The sequence below is a fragment of the Hevea brasiliensis genome, chromosome 9 (assembly GCF_030052815.1).
Source record: "Hevea brasiliensis isolate MT/VB/25A 57/8 chromosome 9, ASM3005281v1, whole genome shotgun sequence".
Lineage (NCBI taxonomy): Eukaryota > Viridiplantae > Streptophyta > Magnoliopsida > Malpighiales > Euphorbiaceae > Hevea > Hevea brasiliensis.
Window position 1 is genome coordinate 88,007,257 of NC_079501.1, and position 23,771 is coordinate 88,031,027.

Genomic DNA, 23,771 nt, shown 5'->3' on the forward strand with positions numbered 1-23,771 from the left:
GTGTTTTTCTCATGCCCAGTACGTCAATTTATAGAAAAATCTTGCTTGGTAACCAAGTTGGGTGGTTACCACCTTCTCCACTAGTAGTCACTTTCTTCTCACCACTACTTCACTTTCACAACTTGCAACAACCACTTGTAACCACCCACAACTCCCACAACCACCCAACCACACTACTTTCTCCACTTGCCCACTACTCTACTTCCTTGCTTATCTTCAGTAGATATTTTTAGACACTGAATAAATAACACCCATTTATACGGATAATTATTTAATTGAACTAACTCCACATAATTAATATTCATTGACTGTTGGTCTTCTGTCAGCTTGAACTATGAGCTTGATCACATTAAATTGATAATTTAATTTAATATTCAGACCATTAATTAACTGAAGCTTAAAAAAATTAAAATTAAATTGTGATGTAAACACAAACCATATGTTTTATTGTTGTTTGTGAAGAACTACTAGCGTATGGTAAATCGAGGACATATTGTTAATTAGGTAATAAGAGCAGGGGCAGTGCATATTTTGATTAGACCATAACGCATTCTCATCTTCGCTTTTTCTTAGCTTTTTCTAGAACATGAAACAATGACCCCTAAGAATTTCAAAAGAATTCTTTTAACATTAGTATACAAAAATTTAAATTATAATTTTTTTTTTCATTTCAATGATTTTACATATAATTTTTAGTTTGATTTAAAAGTACAATTAATCTAAGCTTATACATAGACAACAGCTTAGATGATAGCCTTGTTTAAGTTCCACGTTTGCTTTGAACTTGTCAGGAGTCTATGGGAGAAGCAGCTTGGAATCTTCAAGGAGGGTAGCATGCATTAATTTAACACACTTTTCAGCCTAAGAGTCGTCAACAATAAATAAATAAATAAATTTTAGATGGGGTCGATCTATGCATAAAGCATTACTGTGAGGTTGATGTCAGGAAGCTTAAATTCTATGATTTATCTTGTCTTGTTGTAGGCAACGGTCGACCGAGTTGCCTCTGAAGGTTGTTATTGGTATGATGCTTCCTTCTTTTTTTTAACATTTAGAATGATTTGTATGCTTAAAATTCAATTCAATTTAATTCAATTAAAAATAATTCAAATTAATCATTTTAGAATAAATTTTAAAATGATAGTTAAAATTTATTTAAATTATATTACTTAAAATAATTAAAAACTAAATTAAATATGTTTATGTTCTTATTTTAGTTTATTTTTATTTATAGAAAAATATGATTTAGATAAGAGCATTTAAAATTTTTAATATAAAAAAATTCATTAAATAAGTTAAATTTTTAAAAAATATCATATCACATTTATATGAATTTACTTTTTAAAATAATTTATTTATTTGTTTATTTATTTATTAAAAAATTAAAATTTAAAAATTTTTAACTTGTTATGGACCAAATAGATATTCAGTTGAGTTAAATTCATTTTCATTTTAATTTCCAAACATGTCCCTAAGTTAGAAACAAAAATGTTTCAAATGGCTATTTCTTTAAAATTATTATTTTTTAATATAAATTTGCCACTTTATTTTAATTTTAAATAAAACTTGTTCAAAAAAAAAGAAATTAAGAAGTGTAACTCAATTTATATACGCAAAACTAGGAGGATGATATGCTTAATGACCACATTTATATATCTTATTTAAACCATCAAATAGTAATGCTAAAACTTTTTCCATAATTTTATTTTTCAATTCAACAAATCAAAATATTATAATAAATTTTATTTCTCAATTATCTTTGAATCAGGAAATTTTACTTTAAATTCTAAGTTGGGAAATAATTTATCAATATTTCAATAAATTTTAAGTAGTTAAGAAAATAGCTAATAATTTTAAGGTTTTCTATAATAACCTCCCCTACCTAGCTACCTAATTCATTTCCAATTAATTGCAATTGACTACTGACATAACTCTTGAAGTAGTTGGAATTTTAATCACCTGTGCATTCATTTTTAGTTTTAAGAAGATCCCATCAATTTCATTAAATATTTCCTTACAGAAGATCATAAAGAGTAATTATGATCTCGAGGCCTTTCTCAAAAACCATGGACCTCAAGCTTTAACAAGTATAGCTTTTCAGAAGTGAAGCAAATGACAAATTAGTTCAAATATAAACTTGGCCAAGGAGGTTATGGCAGCGTGTGCAAAGGAAAGCTATTTGATGGTTGTCTTGTAGTAGTGAAAGTCTTGAATGCATTTAAAGGAGAAGGACAATAATTCATCAATGAGGTTGCCAGAATTAGTAGAACTTCTCATATTAATGTTGTCACCCTCTTGGGTTTTTGTTTTAAGGGTCTGAAAAGAGCTCTAATATATGAGTTTATACCAAATGGATCTCTTGAAAAGTTCATATGCTACAGAAGTCCTTTGAAGAGTGGTGATCATCATTTGGGATGGGAAACAATGCACCAAAATAGGATATATCTCAAGGACTTGAGTACTTACACCATGAGTGCAACACAAGGATTCTGAAATTTGACATAAAGCCGCACAACATTCTTCTTGATGAAAATTTCTATCCTAAAATTTCTGATTTGGGGCTTGCAAAATTATGCACCAGAAAGGATAGTATTGTATCCATGTTAGAGACTAGAGGAACTATTGGATATATAGCTCTGGAAGTATTTAGCAAAAACTTGGCAGAGTTTCATCGAAATCTGATGTTTATAGCTCTGGTATTAAAATGTATGATGGTTTTAGACATGGGTGGAGGTAGAGAGGAAGATGTTGGAACAAAACATACAAGTGAGAAATATTTTCCACATTGGGTTTATAGACGACTTGAGCAAGGCAATAAATCTAGATTGTATGGTGAGATTTCTATTGAAGATAATGGAATTGTTAGGAAATTGACAATAATTGGCTTGTGATGCAACCAAACAATTCCATCAAAGAGACCATCCATGAGTAAGGTGATAGAAATGCTAAAAGTTAGCACAAAAGCCTTAAACATCACACCAAAGCATTTTTTATCTTCCCCTCCAAGATCTCCATCATCCTCTTTTACCACGTCAATGACATAGTGTTGAAAAGCCTTTTTTTTTTTTCGTGTGTGTGCATTAATTAGACATGTTTGGGAGGAAATAACCCAATAATTTAGTTGAACTTTCTCAATTTGAAAATTTGTATGGTATTTATCTTTTATTTGAAATTATTTTTATTAAAAAGAATAACTAGATTTTGGACTTACAAAATATTGATTGAAAAAAAAAAAAAAACTAGCTAACACAAAATTGAGATAAGCTACCCTAGTAAGTAGCTTTTGAAACCATATTAAGGTTTCCTTTAAAAAATATAACATAGCTAAAACAAATCTAAAGACTTAGTAGACAATACAAACACATCATCAAATTAAATATCAACCTTGTATGAGACTTAGCAGAAGATCGACCAATACCACAATTTATTGAATAATAATGATTGAAAGGCTAAAGAAAAGATGGCAATAATGTGATGCATCAATCAATCTAATCGTGCAACAAAATTAGATTGTCTACCCACCCCTTGTTTAGAAAGACTATTAGCAACAAGATAGATCTCCCTTAAAAAGTGACTAAAAATAGGAACAAGAAGCTGATCCTTATGTTTTCTATGCCATATTTAACGATATTAGCTGTTACTTATTTTAGTAGATGTTAGCTATTTTACTAGTTATTAATTATTAAATATTAGTTGTTAGTGATTAGTTATTTATACAATGATTTAAAGCATAAGTATTTGGTAAAAATAGTTGTTGAATTAGTTGTTAAATATATAAAAAAAAATAGTATTATCTTATTGTCCCTAGTCAATATGCTCCCTTAACTTCTGAAAGTTAGGAGGGGTAAATTTTCGTGAATCACTCCCTCAATGTCTAAAAGCTAGTATAAATATTGTCACTCTCTTGAAGTTCTCTTTTGAGGGTAAGAAAAGAGCTTTAATTTATGAGTTTATGCCAAATGGATCTTTTGACTAGTTCATATGCTCTAGAAATCCTTTTAAGAGTGGTGACAAACATTTGGGATGGGAAACTATGCCAAGGACTTGAGTACTTGCACCATGGGTGCAACACAAGCATTGTGAATTTTAACATAAAGCTTCACAACATTCTACTTGATGACAATTTTTGTCCCAAAATTTCAGATTTTGGTCTTGCAAAATTATGCACAAGAAAGGATAGTATTGTATCCATGTTAGAGGCTAGAGGAACCATTGGATATATAGCTCCAGAAGTGTTCAGCAAAAATTTTGGTGGAATTTCATCCAAATCTAATGTTTATAGCTACAATATGATGTTTTTAGGCATGGTTAGAGGTAGAGAGGAAGATGTTGGAGCATATCATACAAGTGAGAAATATTTTCCATATTGGGTTTATAAACAACTTGAGCAAGGCAATAAATCTGAATTTTTGGGTGAGATTTCTATTGATGAGAATGAAATTATTATGAAATTGTCAATGATTGGCCTGTGGTGCGTTCAAACAATTCTGTCAAAAAGACATCCATGAGTAAGGTGATAGAAATGTTAAAAAGAAGCACAAAAGCCTTAAACATCCCACCAAAGCATTTTTTATACTGTCCTCAAAGATCTCCATCACCCTCTTTTACTATGTCAATGACATAATGTTGAACCACTAATAATTTATATTCTAATTTTACTTTATTATTATTTAAAAATGTAAACATACACACACACACACACACACACACACACACACACACAAATATATATATATATAGAATTTAGATAAAAATATTTTAAATTTGTGTAAGTGAATTAAATTCTTACAAAATGATATCATTTTTGTATGAATTTATTCCTTTTAAAATAATTTATTTATTTTTTAACTAAAAGAATTAAATTTTAAAAATTTTAAACTTTCAAATTAATCAAACAGAAGTTGAGTTAAAATTATTCGATTTTGCTTTAATTTCCAAATGTATCCCAAAGTTAAGAGGCAAAAATATTCAAATGGCTATTTTTATAAAATTATTATTTTTTCTAATATAGAGTTGCCTACTTATTTTAATTTTAAAAAAATAATAAATAAAAAAACAAGTGATTAGCAGATTCATCTTCCATTAATTGCAATTGGCTATATGCTTATCCCTTGGAATAGTTGGAATTTTAATCATTTGTGCATTCATTTGTTGTTTCAAGAAGATTCCATCAGTTTCATCAATAATTTCCTTATAGAAGATCCTAAAGAATAATCAAGATCTCGAGACCTTTTTCAAAAACCATAGACCTCTAGTTGTAAAACATCATAGTTTTTCAGAAGTGAAGAAAATGATCAATTTGTTCAAAGATAAAATTGGCCAAGGAGGTTATGGGAACATGTACAAAGGAAAGCTTTTTGATGGTCGCTTGTAGGAGTGAAAGTCTTGAATGCATCCAATGGAGAAGGATAAGATTTCATCAATGAGGTTGCCAGCATTAGTAGAACTTCTCATATTAATGTTGCCACTCTTTTGGGGTTCTCTTTTAAGGTTAAGAAAAGAGCTCTAATTTATGAGTTTATGCCAAATGAATCTCTTCACAAGTTCATATGCTATAGAAGTCCTTAGAAGAGTGGTGACAAGCATTTGGGATGGAAAACTATGTACCAAATTGCTATAAGAATAGCTCAAGGACTTGAGTACTTACACCGTGGGTGCAACACAAGGATTGTGCACTTTGACATAAAGCCTCACAACATCTTTCTTGATGAAAATTTTTGTCCCAAAATTTTTGATTTTGGGCTTGCAAAATCATGCATCAGAAAGGATAGTATTGTATCCATGTTAGAGACTAGAGGAACTATTGGGTATATAACTTCGAAAATGTTCAGTAGAAAGTTTGGCAGATTTTCATCCAAATCTAATGTTTACAGCTACAGTATGATAGTTTTTAACATGGTTGGAGGTAGAGAGGAAGATGTTGGAATAGATCATACAAGTGAGAAATATTTTCCACATTGGTTTTGTAAACAACTTGAGCAAGGCAATAAATCTGAATTGTATGGTGAGATTTCTATTGACGAGAATGAAATTGTTAGGAGATCGACAATGATTGGCTTGTGGTGCGTTTAAACAATTTCGTCAAAGAGACCATCCATGAGTAAGGTGATAGAAATGTTGAAAGGAAGCACAGAAGCCTTAAACATCCCACTAAAGCCTTTTTAATATTGTCCTCCAAGATCTCTATCATCCTCTTTTACCATATCAATGACATTGAACCACTAATAATATTTTTCTTTTTAGAGCATTAATTAGACATGTTTGGGAAGAAATGACACAACAAATTGAGTTAAACTTTCTCAATTTGTAAATTGAGTTAAACTTTCTCAATTTGTAAATTTATACTATGTTTATCTTTTGTTTAAATTTAGTTACTTTTTTTGAAAAGGATAAGTAGCTAACAGAAAAATGACATAAGCTACCATAGTAAATAGCTCTTGATACCATCTAAAGGTCATCTCCTTCTTCTTTCTTCTTCTTTTTTTTATAAGCTTAAACAAACCTAAGGACTTGTAGTGTTAAGTGGAAAAAAACTAGAGTCGAGATCCATTATCAAGATAAAAACATATAAAAAAAAAAAAATTAGCCTCTACAACACTTAGTAAAAGATCGATCAAAACCACAATTTGTCAAATAACAAAAGAACTCAAAGGCTAAAGAAAAGATGCAAGAGTTGAATCATCATCAAAACAATGGCCAAGATAAGAAAAATCAAGGACTAAAATATGATATAATAGAAAACTAGTAGCAAACTATACCATCTGAGAAATATACAAAAAGAAATGGCTGCCCTTGTTCAACTAATGCCACCCCAAAACTCACCTAAAAATCATGTCTCATTCCCTTTAATCTTTTTTGAAAATTTTCCACCTAACTCTAGTGTAGAAGGACCTTAGAAGGCCTTCACCAAATTTGTTGCCATCCAAGACACCCATATCCCAAACAAACTAACCAAGAGAGAGCGAAGGTCAGTGTTAGTGGTATATCATCTTCTCCCTGTCTTTGACACTATCTAAATAGGGTCATTTAAGATTAGAGCATCCATTTCTAAGTATACAAGGGAAATTCAACTCCAGCACCATGATCTAAATTAAATGCATAGTAGGCCCTCTAGATAAAAAATCTACATAGTAGACAAGGTTCAAACATTGGCTTTAACATATGTCCAAGAGAATCTATGAATTCATAACACTAAGTTGTGGAAGCTGGTAACTATAAGATACCACATTTGATTGAGAAAGCGAACTAGGCTTGGCTCTCTAAGTCGGTAATAGGGGATTTCAAAGACATTCATTCCTTAGATCGTTGCAAGCGTGGTTAATGTCAGCGGGTATTTTTTTTATTGATGTGAAACCCTGTGGAGATAATATGCCTTTGCTAATCTTTGATAGTAAAGATATCATGAATAATTTCTTGACAAATTCAAATGCCTAGCTTTAGAAATGGATTGAGGATGTTCACCCTTGGCAGTATTCTCATTCCATATCAAGTAGGTTAATCTAAATCAATTTTCATGGAGGCCCCCTCCATGCTTTCATTTGGCTTAGTAGCCATTTTGGCAAGTTCATTTCATTAGATAGTCCTACGAAGGCCAAATTTAGAACTTGTGTCAAACCTCATTGATAAGCCCCCTCTTCTCTTAACTTGGAAAAGCTTGAAGGCATTCCTAGTAAGTCTCGTAGTGCATCATCAATATCTCCTACCCTCTTGATCCTAACCCTTTAGCATTGGTACCCTTTGTTAAATCTTCTCTGCCCTCCCCGGTCCACTATTCCCATAATGCTATCAAGTTTTCTTGGTTCTCTAAGTAAAGAAGAATAAGGAAGTTTATTTATAACTTTCTTGACTTTGTTCCAAAGTTGCAGAAAATGGGTAAGCATAGGTGTAAAAAGCTAGGTCTCTCAAAGATGTAGAAGAAAAGGTCTACTTGTGCCCCTTGCTTCTTTAAGGATTCCCTGTCCAGTCCTTATAGAGTCACTACAGAGAGTGATATAGGCCATGCCAATTGTAAAATTTGTAAAAATCTCTCTATGGCTCAACCAAGTGAACCACCATTCAATGTGGTAGAGGAAAAATAACAAACATTTAAAGTCGAGAAAATGTTAGGCCTTTCTTTCTTTGAACCTGAAGATAAAGTGATAGAATTTATGGTGGACCAGATCAGTTAAGAGATTAAAGCTTGGAAAAAGAATTCCTAAAACTCGCTTAAAGCAATTGGTCTTGACAATTTTACTTGCTGAAGTTTTTTGTCTAATATAGTAATCTAGGTCTCTTATCTCTCTATAATAGTTTGGGTTACTCTGTAGATCCTTTGGCTGCTATTAAGCTGTCAGGTTTGTTCTTATCTTTGATCATGTTTTACTATCAATGTTACCCTCTCTTGTTGTTAAAGTGTTGGTTTAACTCTGTCATTGTTCTTTGGTTTGCTGTTATATATTTCAAATTGTTATTATTCTATGGGCTTACTGCGTGCTGTTGGTCATGGGTCTATGGTCCTATGCTTCTATTGTTTTGTCTTCTACATGGTCATACTTTAGATCTGTCTCTCTACGTTTCTACCTTTGAAGTCATGATTGAGTTGCTGCTATATTGGAAATCGGTTTGGAGTTATTAATTACAAGCTCAAAGCTATATTACCCATTAACCCTATTACGCTCAAGAGAACTTTTATATCAAACTACACATAATAAAGATATTAGTTAGTCCTTTCAATCTCCTCTAGACATAACTTAATATATTTACTACTTTAACTACTACACCCAAAAGGGTGTCTTTAACAACAATGGGCTATAATCCCTTCCTCTTAAATTATGCTCTTTCTTCACCTTAGGCCAAAGCATCATTCCCTTTATAAGATTGTAATGGGCAAGAGCCCCTCATTAATGGGCAAAGCCAAATCCTCAATAATTGGTAAAGCCAAATCTTCAATAATTGGTAAAGCCCCTTTTTATAATGGATGACAGCCCCACACCATGAGCTAAAAGTCACTCTCTTCAATGGGCAAAGCCAATCTCAATGGGCAAAGTCAAATAAACTTTTTACCATTCTCCTATTTATAATATTAATTTCCTTAATCCTAATCTAATTAGAAGGCCCACTCTAATTAGGAGCTATATATAGGAAATATATCCCCATCTTATTGAGGAATATTTCTTCCACACAAATTGGGAAAAGGTCTTCCGGATCAACTAGGATTTTGAGTTATAAATCTAACAATCTCCACCTTTACACAAAATCTATCAACTATTACATACCTCATATTGGGTGTCTTCAATCTTCAAATCTCCATACTTGAGCTTAAACCCTTCAAATCATCAACCTTTTCAATCTTCATCTTGGGTGTAACTTGATTTTTTCTTCCAAAAATCTTATGGCATCAACTTTCTTAATTTAGCATCAAGAGCACCACTCAATTTTGACTCTCCACCATCACCATTGTTGCATGTGCAACTTTCTACATGTCGCAGTAGCTCTATCTTCAACCAAACTGACCAAGATCATCCCCGTGCTCTGATATCAATTATTGTGCACTGCGAAAGCGTGTAAACTATAAAAAAACAAAGTAAACATACAAAACACTAATATTATATGGTTCACCCTCTTAATAAAGGGCTATATCCACGAGCATGCTATCTTCCACTATCATCAACAATAAATCATCAATTGCAAGTTTAAAACTAGACTACCCATTAACCTAATTACATCCAAGAGAACCCTTATATCAAACTACTCATAGTAAATATTAGTTAGTCCTCTTGGTCTCCTCTAGATATAACCCAATATATTTACTACTTTAACTACTGCACCACAAAGGGTGTTTTCAACTACAATGGGCTATAATCCCTTCTTATTGGATTATGCTCTTTTCCCAACTTAGGCCAAAGCGTCTTTCCTTTCATAGGACTGCAATAGGCAAGAGCCCCTCATTAATGGGCAGAGCCAAATCCTCAGCAATTGGCAAAGCCCCTCTTTATAATGGGCAACAGGCCCACACCATGAGTTGAAAGCCCCTCTCTTTAATAGACAAAGCTACTCTCCATAGGCAAAGCCAAATGACCTTTTCACTATTTTACTATTTATAATGTTAATTTCCTTAATCTTAATTTGATTAGAAGTCTCACTCAATTTAGGAATAACACTAAATAGGAGTTCTACTCTACATAGGAAATATACCTCTAATCTATTAAGGAATATTTCTCCTACTCAAATTGGGAAAAGGTCTTCCAAGTCAACTAGGATTTTTGGTCATAAATCTAACACTTACATTAGTTGAATTGAACTACCTCAATTTTGATGAGCTGGTTGTACAAGAAGACGTAAATGTGATGTACTATCATCTTAACCAGGAGAACTTCTTACTAGTTAACAAGGATGAGGGAGCCATGTTGAAGGGCACTGATAAGTGTGAATTGGACTTCAAGGCAGAAGAAAGGTCCACTTATATTGAACAGTTGTTATTGATTGCCTAGAAGTTTAAAAGGAGTCCTTACAGCTATGTTTGGGCAACTGCAAGCAAGCTGCCAAAATCTTCAGAAGCATGTAGGTGCTGGTGGATATTGTTATCCAGCTATAGTAGCCTCAGTGTGAAGAAAGGAGCACTTAAAATTGTATTTAAGCTTGAACATATTATAGAGTTTGTCAAATCTTGAATAGAATTAGGTGCTAGATGAAGCAAAGTAGTTAGTTAGTTCTTTATTTGTATATAGTTAATTCTTTACTTGTGTATTGCTTAAAAGACCTGATTGTAGTCTCAAGGCCATGAAAGATATCAATAAAAACTTGAGATATTTTGTAATGGCCCAGCCCACTAGTGATATTGTCCGCTCTGGGCCGAAGCCCTCACGGTTTTAAAACGCGTCAATAAGGGTTACAAACCATCAACTTATAAACCCAGCATCTCTCCCGTGTTTTGTTGATGTGGGATTTGCCTAGGGTGTTACAATCCACCCCCCTTATGGGACTCAGCGTCCTCGCTGAGGTTTGCCCCACCATCGTTCAAGGTTGCACGCGGAGCGGCTCTGATACCTCAAATGTAATGGCCCGGCCCACTAGTGATATTGTCCGCTCTGGGCCGAAGCCCTCACGGTTTTAAAACGCGTCAATAGGGGTTAGGAACCTCTATCTTATAAACCCAGCATCTCTCCCGTGTTTTGCCGATGTGGGATTTGCCTAGGGTGTTACAATCCACCCTCCTTATGGGACTCAGCGTCCTCGCTGAGGTTTGCCCCACCATCGCTCAAGGTTGCACGCGGAGCGGCTCTGATACCACAAATGTAATGGCCCGGCCCACTAGTGATATTGTCCGCTCTGAGCCGAAGCCCTCACGGTTTTAAAACGCGTCACTATGAGTTACGAACTGTCAACTTATGAACTCAGCATCTCTCCCGTGTTTTGTCGATGTGGGATTTGCCTAGAGTGTTACAATCCACCCCCCTTATGGGACTCAGCGTCCTCGCTGAGGTTTGCCCCACCATCGTTCAAGGTTGCACGCGGAGCGGCTCTGATACCACAAATGTAACGGCCCGGCCCACTAGTGATATTGTCCGCTCTGGGCCGAAGCCCTCACGGTTTTAAAACGCGTCAATAGGGGTTAGGAACCTCCATCTTATAAACCCAGCATCTCTCCCGTGTTTTGCCGATGTGGGATTTGCCTAGGGTGTTACATATTTTTTCTCTCTCTATTTCTCTTCTATTTCCCTCTTCATTCTTAAATTCTCTATATTTTCTTTCTAGGAATTCTTGCTTCGTATGAGATCAGGGGGCTGAATCCTCTATTTTCAATATCATATGCCTTACAAATTAACATTTATAAATTCAGATTCATATGCCTAATAAATTAATAATAAAATGTCATCAGCATATTGGAGATGAGATATGGACAAACTAAAATTGGCGATGGACAGACCATATACAAGATGGAGATTGTATTACCTCAAATTTTTTATTCGGAAATATTTTCTTTTATTTCAAAATTTTTGAATTTTTTTTATGATTTTTCAAAATTTTCTCAATATTATACTTTTATTTTATTTGTCACTGAGTATTTTGCGAAATTATTTGAGGCATTTAAAATTATTTAGTGGCTTATAAATTTTCTAGTAATTTTAAATTAATTAACTAAATTTTTTTTGTTTTATTTTTTCGTCTCCTTCCATATCAAATATATCCTTCCTAAAATTCCTGTTCATTGCATATTGGCGCGGAAAGAGGTCAAGTTTTCCCTAGATTTAATTATCTGCACAATTAGTGTATCGCTAATTTTATACGTCACTGCAGGGAAATAGTAATCGCGACCTTGGAGGAAAAGATGTATATGCTTTTGTCTTATAGTGCATATAGACAAGGGTTTAGCAAGTTTTTTAATGGTACATTATATACGCGATACGTACACTGAGATATATGTAATAATAAAATATCTCAATTGAGAAACATATAATAATAAAATATCTAAATTTTAATTTATAATATTAAATTTTGATTTATAATTTAAATAATATAAAATTCTCTTGTGACCACAAATATATAAGTTATTTTTGTTGGCATGTTACTTGCCTGATTAAAAAAATTTTATTTTCTCTTTATTAATTTGATATTTGTCAAAAAAATAATTAATTAAAAATAATATTTTAAACTAATTTCTCCCTAGTTTTTCTCTCACTTATTCTAGTTTAAATTGTGTATAGCGACACATGAGTACAAAATCGATTTACTTGAAGCTACTAATTGATAAAATTATAATTTTTTTAATTTGATAAATGTCACGTTAGCATAAATAACTTAAAAATTAGCTATTAAAAGTCTTTAAAAATTTTATATTACTTAAATAAAAGATAAGTGAATTTAGTGTTATAAATTATAATTTAAATATTTTATTATTGCATACTCTTAAATTGAGGTGTAATTTGTGTAATTATAGAAGGAAAAAAAAAAGTGAAATTGAGTTGTCGTTCACTAGCAATGTTTCTTCCCATCACTTTCAATTCCTGGAAAAATGAGAGTTTTTTTTTTTTTGAAATTAAATGAGAGTAATTGTTTTTACAATTTATCTCCATTTAAACTCCATTTTTCTTGCTAATCTCTGTTGGAATTGAACAATCTCCTCTTATTTTTATTTTTACTAAAAAAAATGGGTGCCCATGTCTTCCTGCTGCCCCAAGTGCACTCCATCATCACCCTCTTCTTCCTCCTAGTCTTTGTTCCAACAACTTATTGTGAAGGTGATGAGTATTATAGTCAGTGCTTCACCCCATTCCAGTGTGGACACCTGAGCGGTTATTTTCTACCAAACAAATCATCAAAGTCTTGGTCAAATCAAATGCCATCTCTATCTCCTAAGCATAATTCATAATTCCTGAAGGGACTCATTTCTTGCCACTTGGTTTACATTAAATATATTATAATAGTGAAAAATGATACTTTAGATTAATTTTAGAATATATTACCATCAAAAACCCCTTCACTTACCATTTCTTCTCTCCTTCATCTTATCTGAGGAAAAAAAATGGATGCCCATGTCTTCCTGCTGCCCCATGTACACTTCATCATCACCTTCTTCTTTCTCCTAGTCTTTGTTCCAACATCTTATTGTGAAGAAGATGGGTTGTATAGAGAGTGCTTCACACCATTCCAGTGTGGACACCTGTCAAATCTTTCTTATCCTTTCTGGAGCGATGAGCGACCTGAAATCTGCGGTTATCAAGGGTTCAAGCTCCGCTGCCGAGAAGGACCGATCCCTATTATAACTATAAAAGATCAAGAATTTTATGTGAATTTCGTGTATCAATCCGAAAGAGTGATGATCATTTCTCGAAAGGATTTATCGGAAAATATTTGTCTTCCTGGTGTTGCTGAGATTCCTAATACAACTCTGAACGAGACTCCGTTCAGTTATGTGCCGGAGTTTGAAAACGTAAATCTATTCTACAATTGCTCAAACGAGGTTACGAAGGTACCGACTCTATACAAAATTCCGTGTACTGTAAATGGCGAACAACGAGATGCATTTTATGCAACTGATTGGCTTTTGAGCAAGTGGAACCAAGACCCCTCAGATTGTAACATCCGGGTAGAAGTTCCAGTTCCAAAGGTGGATGTTGAACAACTTATTAGTGGTGGAATGGAAGCTTTAAGTAAGGCTTTGAGAGAAGGTTTTAACGTAACGTACATGTTTGATACAATTCCACTGTGCTCTGAATGTGTGCATTCCGGTGGGATATGCGGCACCAACTCTTCTACTTTCCGCTTCACTTGTCTTTGCCGTGACCAACCCTATCCTTATAATTGTCCAAAAGCAAAAGGTACGCATAACATTACTCATCTAAATAAAAAAAGTGTTTTCATCGTTCTGCCTGAAGGGTTAGTGAATACTATTAGCATAGCCATAATCATCAAAATTAGATAAAATGTGGATTCATATGTGCATATTCTGATTAGAAATAGACCATAACGTATTCTATCTAAAGGTGTAAACAATCAAGCCGAACTGAGTTTTAAAGGGTTTAAACTTGTTTCATCAAATTTTTTTCAAATTTGAGTCGAACTTGAACTTAACTCGTGTCAAACTCGAGCTGAATATCTATAAGTTTAAACTTGACTTGTTTCAAAAAATGAATTCTAAATGAGTTGAGCTAAACCGAGCTTCTTTTTGAATCGAATATTGTGTAACTCGACTCATTTACAAAGTGAATTTAAGTTCATGGCTATGAAATTTGATCTATATAATTTAATTAGCTTTCTTATAAAAAAATTTAATTTTCATAAAAAATTAAATTTAAATTACAAATAACTATATTTAATAAATATATTTTATATATTGATTATATCATAATTTTAAACAATATATTATTTTTAAAATATTTTTAAATAAAATAATAAATATTTATAATATATTGAAATATAATAATTAATATAAATATTTTTACAAACGAATCTATTCATGAGTTAACTTGCTAATTTGTAAATAAGTCGACTCGCAAGCCTTAACGAGTCGAATACTACTAAGTTTGAACTTGACTCGTTTATTAAATGAATCTAAAAATAAAATTTAAACTTGATCATTTTTTAAATGGACTGAACCGAATCAAACTTTTAAGTCGAATTTCACACAGCTCACAATCAGATTAATTTGTTTACAACCCTATTCACATCTTCGCTTTTTCATTAGCAGTGAGCACTACACACCTAGTATCTCTGTCTCACAAAGCTTTTTCTGGAACAAGGGGAAGCAACAACCCCAAGGAATTTCAAAAATTTTTTTAACATTATTATATGGAAAGTTAAATTATAATTTTTTTTAATTATAATGAGTTTATATATAATTTTTAATTTGATTAAATAATACAATTATTCTAAGTTGTGCATAGAAAAAAAAAAAAGCTTTGATGAAACTCTTGCTCAAGTTCCACGTTTACTTTCAAGTTTGAACCTGTCAACAGTCTATGAGAGAAACAACTTGGAATCTTCAGGGAATGTAAGATGCATTAATTAAGCCCTTTAACTTTAAAAAAAATTAAAAGGTTAGTTGTCAAAAAAGCTCATTAAGTTTATCAATTTTTATAATTAAATTTTAAAATTTACATAATTATCAATTAAATCTTAACATTTGATTAATATCTCAAATTGACTCAACCATCAATAAATTATTAATTTATTTTAACAAATAAGAAATTACAAGTCAAATTTTGTTATACTTTTTATTTTTATCAACACTTCAACTTTACTCTATAAATAATAAATTATTAGATCATTTTAATTATACTATTCACTAAGTTGCATCCATTTCTCAGTGATTTATTATTAATTTTCTCAAACTCTATTATTTTCTCCTTAAGAAAATTTTTTCGTTAAAGCAAATGTGTCAATAGCTTCTTCTCTAGCTATTATATGGTGTATCAAACAACTAAAAAAAAAAAAAAACAGTCATTCTCTTTCATCAATTGTATCAACAAACTTATAAAGTGTAACTCCCAACCAAAATAGTCAAAACAAATGTCATTACAATTACTTATCAAGTACCACATGCTAACGGTTTATTAATGGTCAAGTCAATTTGAGACATTAATCAAACATGAGTATTTAATTGATGATTATACAAACTTTAGGATTTAATTGCAAAATTAGATAACTTCATAGTTTTTTAACCATTAACTCAAAATCAAATAAGTGTTTCATATTTTTAAAGCTAGATCAAATAAGCTCTTAAAGACAAATAAGCTATTTAATTTTTAAAAATATATTAAAAAAATTAAAATATAATTTATTTTTAATATAAATCTAGCCAAGGTCATTGACAAAAATCTTCTAGTACACTAGGTTCTCATCAACAATTTGCGTATCTTCTAGTACACCAACTTGTCTAATATGTCCAGCTTCACTTGTGAAAAACCAAAAGGCATGGATAAAATTATCAAACCATATATGATTTATTGTTGTTGGTGATCGAAGGGATAGGAAGGACTATTAGCATATGGTAGATTGAGGACACATTGTTTAATGTTTAGGTAATAACAGCAAGAACAGTGCACATTCTGATTAGACTGCACATATAGCATTAGCGTATGAATTGCCATCATTAGGAATCCAGTTAGGCCTTGCCTTGCCTTTCCTTTTTCGTTAAAATTTGAATCTATTGCCTGTGATCAGCTCTGTTCATTAGCATAAGAGTCTACTTTCTTCAGTTCTGCCCATTTTATCATTCAGAAAATTTTTAAGAAAAAATACGAGTTGAATATCTTGTTTGCTTTCTACGTGTACTTTGAAATTTGAACCTGTCAACGGTCCATGAGAGAAAGAGCTTGGAATCTGCCTTTGTTGACTTCTCTGCAACTGAACCTAGGCCTTTGTGGAATTTTATATATTTTTTCATAAAAATAAATTGATTTTAATTTTTTTATAAAATTTATTAAATTTCGATTTGATTTTATAAAAATCAATATAAATATAAATTAAAAGTTTTCAACTTAACTTATTAGCCTATTAATTATTTTATAAATAAAATTATTTTATTTTATTAATTTTTTTAAAAAAATTTTAATACATAAAAGGTATTTAATTATTCACTCGGTTTTCACCTCGTTCTCTTTTCTCATTTTTTATCCATCAATATTCATTAATTATATAATTTTATTTATAAAATATTCATTAATTATATAATTTTATTTGTAAAATAATTAAAAAATTAATAAATTAATCTAAAAATTTTTAATTTTTATTCACAATAATTTTAAAATTAAATTAAAATTATATAAATTTTATAAAAAAAATTAAAATTTAATAACTTTTATAAAAATACTCATATAAATTTATTCCACTGTTACATGTGATAGGTATACAGTCATTTGATTGCAAAATCCATCATTTCATGAAGAAAATTCCAAATGCTTGGAATCTTCAAGGAGTGCAACATGCATATATATATATATATATATATATATATATATATATATATATATATATATATATATCTTAAAATTCTATGATTTATCGGTGTATGCTGTTTTGTTGTAGGCAACGGTGGTTCGAATGTGATTCAGAAGATTGTTATTGGTATGATGCTTCCCATTATTATTATTTTTTTAATCCCATTTATAATGATTTTTATGCTTATTCAATTCAATTTAATCTGCTTAAAAAATTTTAATTCAAAAAACAAATTTTAAAATGATAAAATTTATTTAAATTATATTACTTAAAATAATTAAAAATAAAATAAATGTGTCTAAATTCCAATTTTAAATTATTATTATTTATAAACAAATACGATTTAAGAGTACTTTATTTTTTCATATAAAAAATTTCACTAAACAAATTAAATTCTTAAAATATATATATTCATATGAATTTATTTTTTTTAAATAATTTTTTTATTTTTTTAACTAAAAGAATTGATTTTAAAAATTTTAAACTTTTTATTCATCAAAATAGAATTCTATTGAGTTAAATTCATTTTTATTTTAATTTCCAAACATGTCCTTAAGTTAGAGGCCAAAGTTTTTCGATCATCTGTTTCTTTTAATTATTATTTTTTTTCATATAAATTTGCTAATTTATTTTAATTTTAAGTAAAACTAATTTAAAAAGAAAGTAGGAAGTGTAACTCAATTTTTATACAAAAAAAAAAAAGAGAGGATGATATGTTTAATGACGATAAAATTAATCTTGTTCAAACCATTAAATAATAATGGTAAAAATTTTCCGATAATTTTTTTTTTAAAATCAACAAATCAAATATTATGACAAATTTTCTTTGGAATAATACTCGACTTCACAGTTGTTATTTGCTATATATATTTTTAATTTTTACTTTACTTTTAATTTTTTTTATTTAAATTAACTTAAAATTTTAAATTTAAGCTCAATTTAACTCAAAAATAAAAAATTTAAAACTCATGCACCACAGCTTAAGTTAGTTTTTTATACATATTTTTTAATATTTTTTATTGGTAATAAATTACTTAATTATTTTTTAATGTTATCTAATTAATTATAATTTATTACTTTTCTCATTATTTTATATTTTTACTTTTTTAACTTTTACTAATTATATGAAAATACAAAATAATTTATTTTTAATTTTTAACTATTATAATGATTTTAATTTTATATTTTAATTAATTATATGGACCAAAAAATATTATTTCTTGTATTTTTTTATTTTAATTAATTATAATTATTTTCAATTAATTATATGAAAATATATAAAGAATATTTTTATTTAATTAGTAATGTGAAAATATAAAAATAATATGCTTTCTATTTTTAATTAAATCAGTTATAAAGTATAAAATAATATTTTAATATTAAAAAAAATAAATATTTAAACAGTTGGCGTATGAATTTCAATTAAAGAAGGCAGGATTGATTTGAATTTAAATTGAAAAAGCTAAAATAAGGCTAAATTGGACATCCATAATAAATTGTACAGGAATGAAATTGAGTATTATTTCAATTTTCATTCCTCAATTATGTTTGAATCAAGAAATTCTTTTTTTAATATTCTAAGTTGGAAATTAAATTATCATTATTTAAGAATCAATAAATTTTAAATAGTTAAGAAAATAGCTAATAATTTAATAATGGTAAGGTTTTCTATGATCACTTCTTCTACCTAGCTACATGATACATCTCCCATTAATTGCAATTGGATGCAGGCATAACTGTTGGAGTAGTTGGAATTTCAATCGCCTGTGCATTCAATTTTTGTTTCAAAAAGATTCCTTCAGTTTCATCAATAATTTCCTTACAGAAGATCGTAAAGAATAATCAAGATCTCGAGGCCTTTCTTAAAAACCATGGGCCTTTAGCTGTATGCAGGTATAGCTTTTCAGAAGTGAAGAAAATGACCAATTTGTTCAAAGATAAACTTGGCCAAGGAGGTTATGGCAGTGTGTACAAAGGAAAGCTTTTTGATGGTCGTCTTGTAGCAGTGAAAGTCTTAAATGCATCTAAAGGAGAAGGACAAGAATTCATCAATGAGGTTGCCAGCATTAGTAGAACTTCTCATATTAATATTGTCACTCTCTTGGGTTTTTGTTTTGAGGGTCAAAAAAGAGCTCTAATATTTGAGTTTATGCCAAATGGATATCTTGACAAGTTCATATGCTACAAAAGTCCTTTGAAGAGTAGTGATCAACATTTGGGATGGGAAACTATGCACCAAATTGCTATAGGAGTAGCTCAAGGACTTGAGTACTTACACCGTGGATGCAACACAAGGATTGTGCACTTTGACATAAAGCCTCACATTCTTCTTGATGAAAATTTTTGTCCCAAAATTTCTGATTTTGGGCTTGCAAAATTATGCACCAGAAAGGATAGTATTATATCCATGCTAGAGGCTAGAGGAACTATTGGGTATATAGCTCCGGAAGTGTTCAGTAGAAACTTTGGTGGAGTTTCATCCAAATCTGATGTTTATAGCTACGGTATGATGGTTTTAGACATGGTTGGAGGCAGAGAGGAAGATGTTGGAACAGATCATACGAGTGAGAAATATTTTCCACATTGGATTTATAGACAACTTGAGCAAGGCAATAAATCCAAATTGTGTGGTGAGATTTCCATTGAAGAGAATGAAATTATTAGGAAATTGACAATAATTGGCTTGTGGTGCATCCAAATAATTCCATCAGAGAGACCATCCATGAGTAAGGTGATAGAAATGCTAAAAGGTAGCATAAAAGCCTTAAACATCCCACCAAAGCAGTTTTTATCTTCCCCTCCAAGGTCTCCATCAACCACTTTTACCATATCAATGACAAAGTGATGAAAAAATTTTTTTTTTCTTTTTGGTGCATTAATTAGACATGTTTAGGAGGAAGTGACCCAACAAATTGAGTTAAACTTTCTCAATTTGAAAATTTGTATGGTATTTATCTTTTTTTTGTATGGTCCTTCAAAGAGAAAGGGAATAACCTGAGTCAAATTGCATCATCAAAAACTCTATTTATCTTCAACATGTCACTGATCTCAAGAAAGTGTGCTAGATGCATATGTGGACTTTCACCTGGACTTTCCCCAAATTATTATTGTTGTACCATCTGACACAGTGCAAGCTTCAATTTAAAATTATTAGCTTCTACTCTTGGTCTTGTGATACTTGGCATGAAATCCCCAATGTTAGGATAGGCGTGATCCTTCACAGAACAATTGTTACTATTGTTGGCTATTTCTTCTTGTAGTTGCCCTTACTCTTGTGCTCTTTCTTATTGTTCTTGAGCTTTAAATTCATCTTTTCTCCTCTTAGCTTCTGCTCTTAAAGCTCTTGCTGTCTTTTCTATTTCTGGATTAAAGAATAAATTAATTTCTTTACTTTTTGTCCTTCTCATAAAATAAAAGTACCTGAAAAACAACTAACCAAAATTTCAAAGTAAGATGGTAAAAGAAATTAAAAATAAAATAAAATGCCCAAATTAACCAAACAAACAATCGTTCAATATCAAACAAAAATCAAATCCCCGGTAATGGCGCCAAAAACTTGATGCGTGTATCCACAAGTATATGGGTTGTACCAAGTAATAGAGTGATAAGTCAAGTATCGTTCCCACAAGGATTTGTTGTTTGAGTACTAAACTATGAATGAAGCGCTTATTTGGGCTAATGATTGAAGAATAAATGGCAAATATAAATGAGCAAAGTAAATTGATGAATCTAATTGAAATGGGTAAAGAGCAAGCAAATAAATTCTAAATCTAGATATAATTGAACTAAATTAATAACGGGTAATTTAAATCAAAGTCTAATTATGATAAAAATGATTTCAAAGTTGGGGGTTTATGCATAAATTAATTGGGATTTGTCTTGGGTATTCCAAATTTAAGGGAAAATAGAGTTTGAAGGTGATTGATTCTAAATTCATTTGATATCTTTTTCAAGTAAACCAAAGTGTGTTCTAAAATAACCAAACCTACTTTCGTATGATATTTTATTACTTTAAAACTCATTAAGTTTTGTAACCAATCATTAATTCCTCTTAAAACCCTAGTTTATTTCTAAATCTAGGTAATTTTAAGTTCTAATCCTTGATTATCTATCAATGACCTTCACATTTCGGTCCTTCACATTTCGGTCCTTCAATACCCAATGGATACCAACATTAGGCAAGTAAATCAAGCACACTAGAAAGGAATCAAAACTCATATTTATATAAAATATGGAAATAACCAGTCCAAATTCACAAATTAATCTAAAGCATATTTCCCAACTCTGAAATCCAAAGAGTTTACTCACTCATGTTGGTATTTACAAGAGAAATTGATGAGAGAACTAAAACTAGAAAAACTCAGGTAGAAGATCCCAAAACTCTGATTTCTGGAGCTTCCAGAGATAGTTGCTGCAGCTCCTCTTCCTCAGAAATGATGGCGTTCTCCTCCCTCTCTATATTTGTAAATTTTCTTTCCTTTTGTTTCTTATTGTTTCCTCTTATGGCAAAAACTAGAAAATGATCCTTTTATATGGTCCCAAAAGTTGCCCTAAAAATATATGAGAGCCAAGAAGTGGATAGAAAATGAGGTGTAGAAATATCCAAGTCAGCAGAGTTGTTCACGTTTTGGACAGTCTGCTTAGGGTACTGCTTACCCTAAGCAACTCCTTCAGCAATTTTCGACCTGTGGTTACACTGTCTGCTTAAGGTTAAGCAGACTCTCAGTAAATCTCGGCAAGTTTGGAATAAAATGAGTTTTTCTGATCATGCTTAATTTTCAACTTGACCTGTGTTGTACCTTAAGCACTGCTACTTACCCTGAGCAGGATCTCAAGAAATTCTCGGTAGGTTTTGGGATGAAAGCTTAAATGTATAGGATTTAAGCTGTGCTTGACTTGTGGCTTAAGGTTAAGTAATATGACATACCCTGAGCAGCATCATAAGCAAAGTCTCAAGCAAATTTCGGCTAACTTGATCTTTCAAGGCTTGATTTCTTCAACTTTCTTCCATGCTTAGGGAACTCTAAATTTCTTCAAACCACTTCCTAATGCACTCATTGACCCTCAATTTGCCACAAAAACCTATAAAAAATAGCAAAATTATAAAAATCAAATATAAAGTAATTAAAGTTAACAAATAAGCTAAAATAAAGCTAAATATATAAAATATACTAAAATATAAGAGCAAAATGGATACAAAACTACTCTAAAATGCTTATATGAAATGAGTGCAGCAGGCATGCCAAATCGCTACTTCTTTATGAAATTGATTCTACTCAATTTACACATTTTAAAAACACGTATGGCCTTTACTCACTTGTGAACTAGATAAGAGTGTGATAGGGATGCGTATGATCCCAATGTGAAATAAATGTGCATCAGTCTGACTTCTAAACATAATGATTAACAGGAAAGAAAGGACCCAATCTTCCCTTAGTTTACCTAACTCCACTAGGATGCGCTTCGTTAGGATATCTAGTCATTTAGCTTTTATGAGAATGGATAAGAACTTAATTGCTTGAGAAAACTTGATAGGAGGCTTATGCATTGAAAAGTAAAAGTGTGCTTGAAAAGTAAAATTGATCATTGTGAAAAATGTAAATGTTGCGTTAGAAAAGTAAATTGAGCACTTGATTGAAAATTAAATATGTTCATTGGAAAATTAAATTGAACACTTTGCAGGAAAAGTATATTTGTGCATTAAAAACGTAAATTGATTGTTTTATAGAAAAGTAAATTGATCGCTTAGAAAAATAAATATGTACATGAAAAGTAAATAATCACTTGACAGGAAATTAAATCATTGCTTGAAAAGTAAATTGAACATAGAAAATTTAATGGACTAATTGCTTGAAAGGAAATATGGATAAGAAAGCTGTAATTTGCATTAAAAATTGAAAAAACTACTTATAAGAATGGAAATATGTTTAAGAAAAATGTAAATTGATCACTAGAATTAAAACACAAAAGACTGATTGCTTAGCTGAAAAAATAAAAAACTAATTAAAAATGTAAAGATTGTTGAACTAGAGAAAATTTGAGTTAAGACATTATGTCTGTCAGATATTGATTAATTGGTTGTGTGTGTTTTTCTCCTGCCCAGTATGTCAATTTATAGAAAAATCTTGCTTGGTAACCAAGTTGGGTGGTTACCACCTTCTCCACTAGTAGTCACTTTCTTCTCACCACTACTTCACTTTCACAACTTGCAACAACCACTTGTATCCACCCACAACTCCCACAACCACCCACCCACACTACTTTCTCCACTTGCCCACTACTCTACTTCCATGCTTATCCAGTAGATATTTTTAGATATTGAATAAATAACACCCATTTATACAGATAATTAT

The 23,771-nt window shown here is 30.8% G+C and overlaps 1 protein-coding gene and 2 pseudogenes across 1 annotated transcript; all 3 read left to right on the plus strand.

The window, feature by feature from the left end:
* Positions 1-797: 797 nt before the first annotated feature.
* Positions 798-5,035, plus strand: LOC131182948 (LEAF RUST 10 DISEASE-RESISTANCE LOCUS RECEPTOR-LIKE PROTEIN KINASE-like 2.5; annotated as a pseudogene).
* A 21-nt stretch (positions 5,036-5,056) lies between these two features.
* On the plus strand, positions 5,057-7,165 carry LOC110639968 (LEAF RUST 10 DISEASE-RESISTANCE LOCUS RECEPTOR-LIKE PROTEIN KINASE-like 2.5; annotated as a pseudogene).
* A 6,324-nt stretch (positions 7,166-13,489) lies between these two features.
* On the plus strand, positions 13,490-20,263 carry LOC131182949 (LEAF RUST 10 DISEASE-RESISTANCE LOCUS RECEPTOR-LIKE PROTEIN KINASE-like 2.1). Its single transcript, XM_058152477.1, has 3 exons — positions 13,490-14,297; positions 17,506-17,544; positions 19,149-20,263. The coding sequence occupies exons 1-3, from the start codon at positions 13,502-13,504 to the stop codon at positions 20,261-20,263; spliced, it is 1,950 nt and encodes a 649-aa protein (XP_058008460.1). The 5' UTR covers positions 13,490-13,501.
* The last annotated feature ends 3,508 nt before the right edge of the window (positions 20,264-23,771 follow it).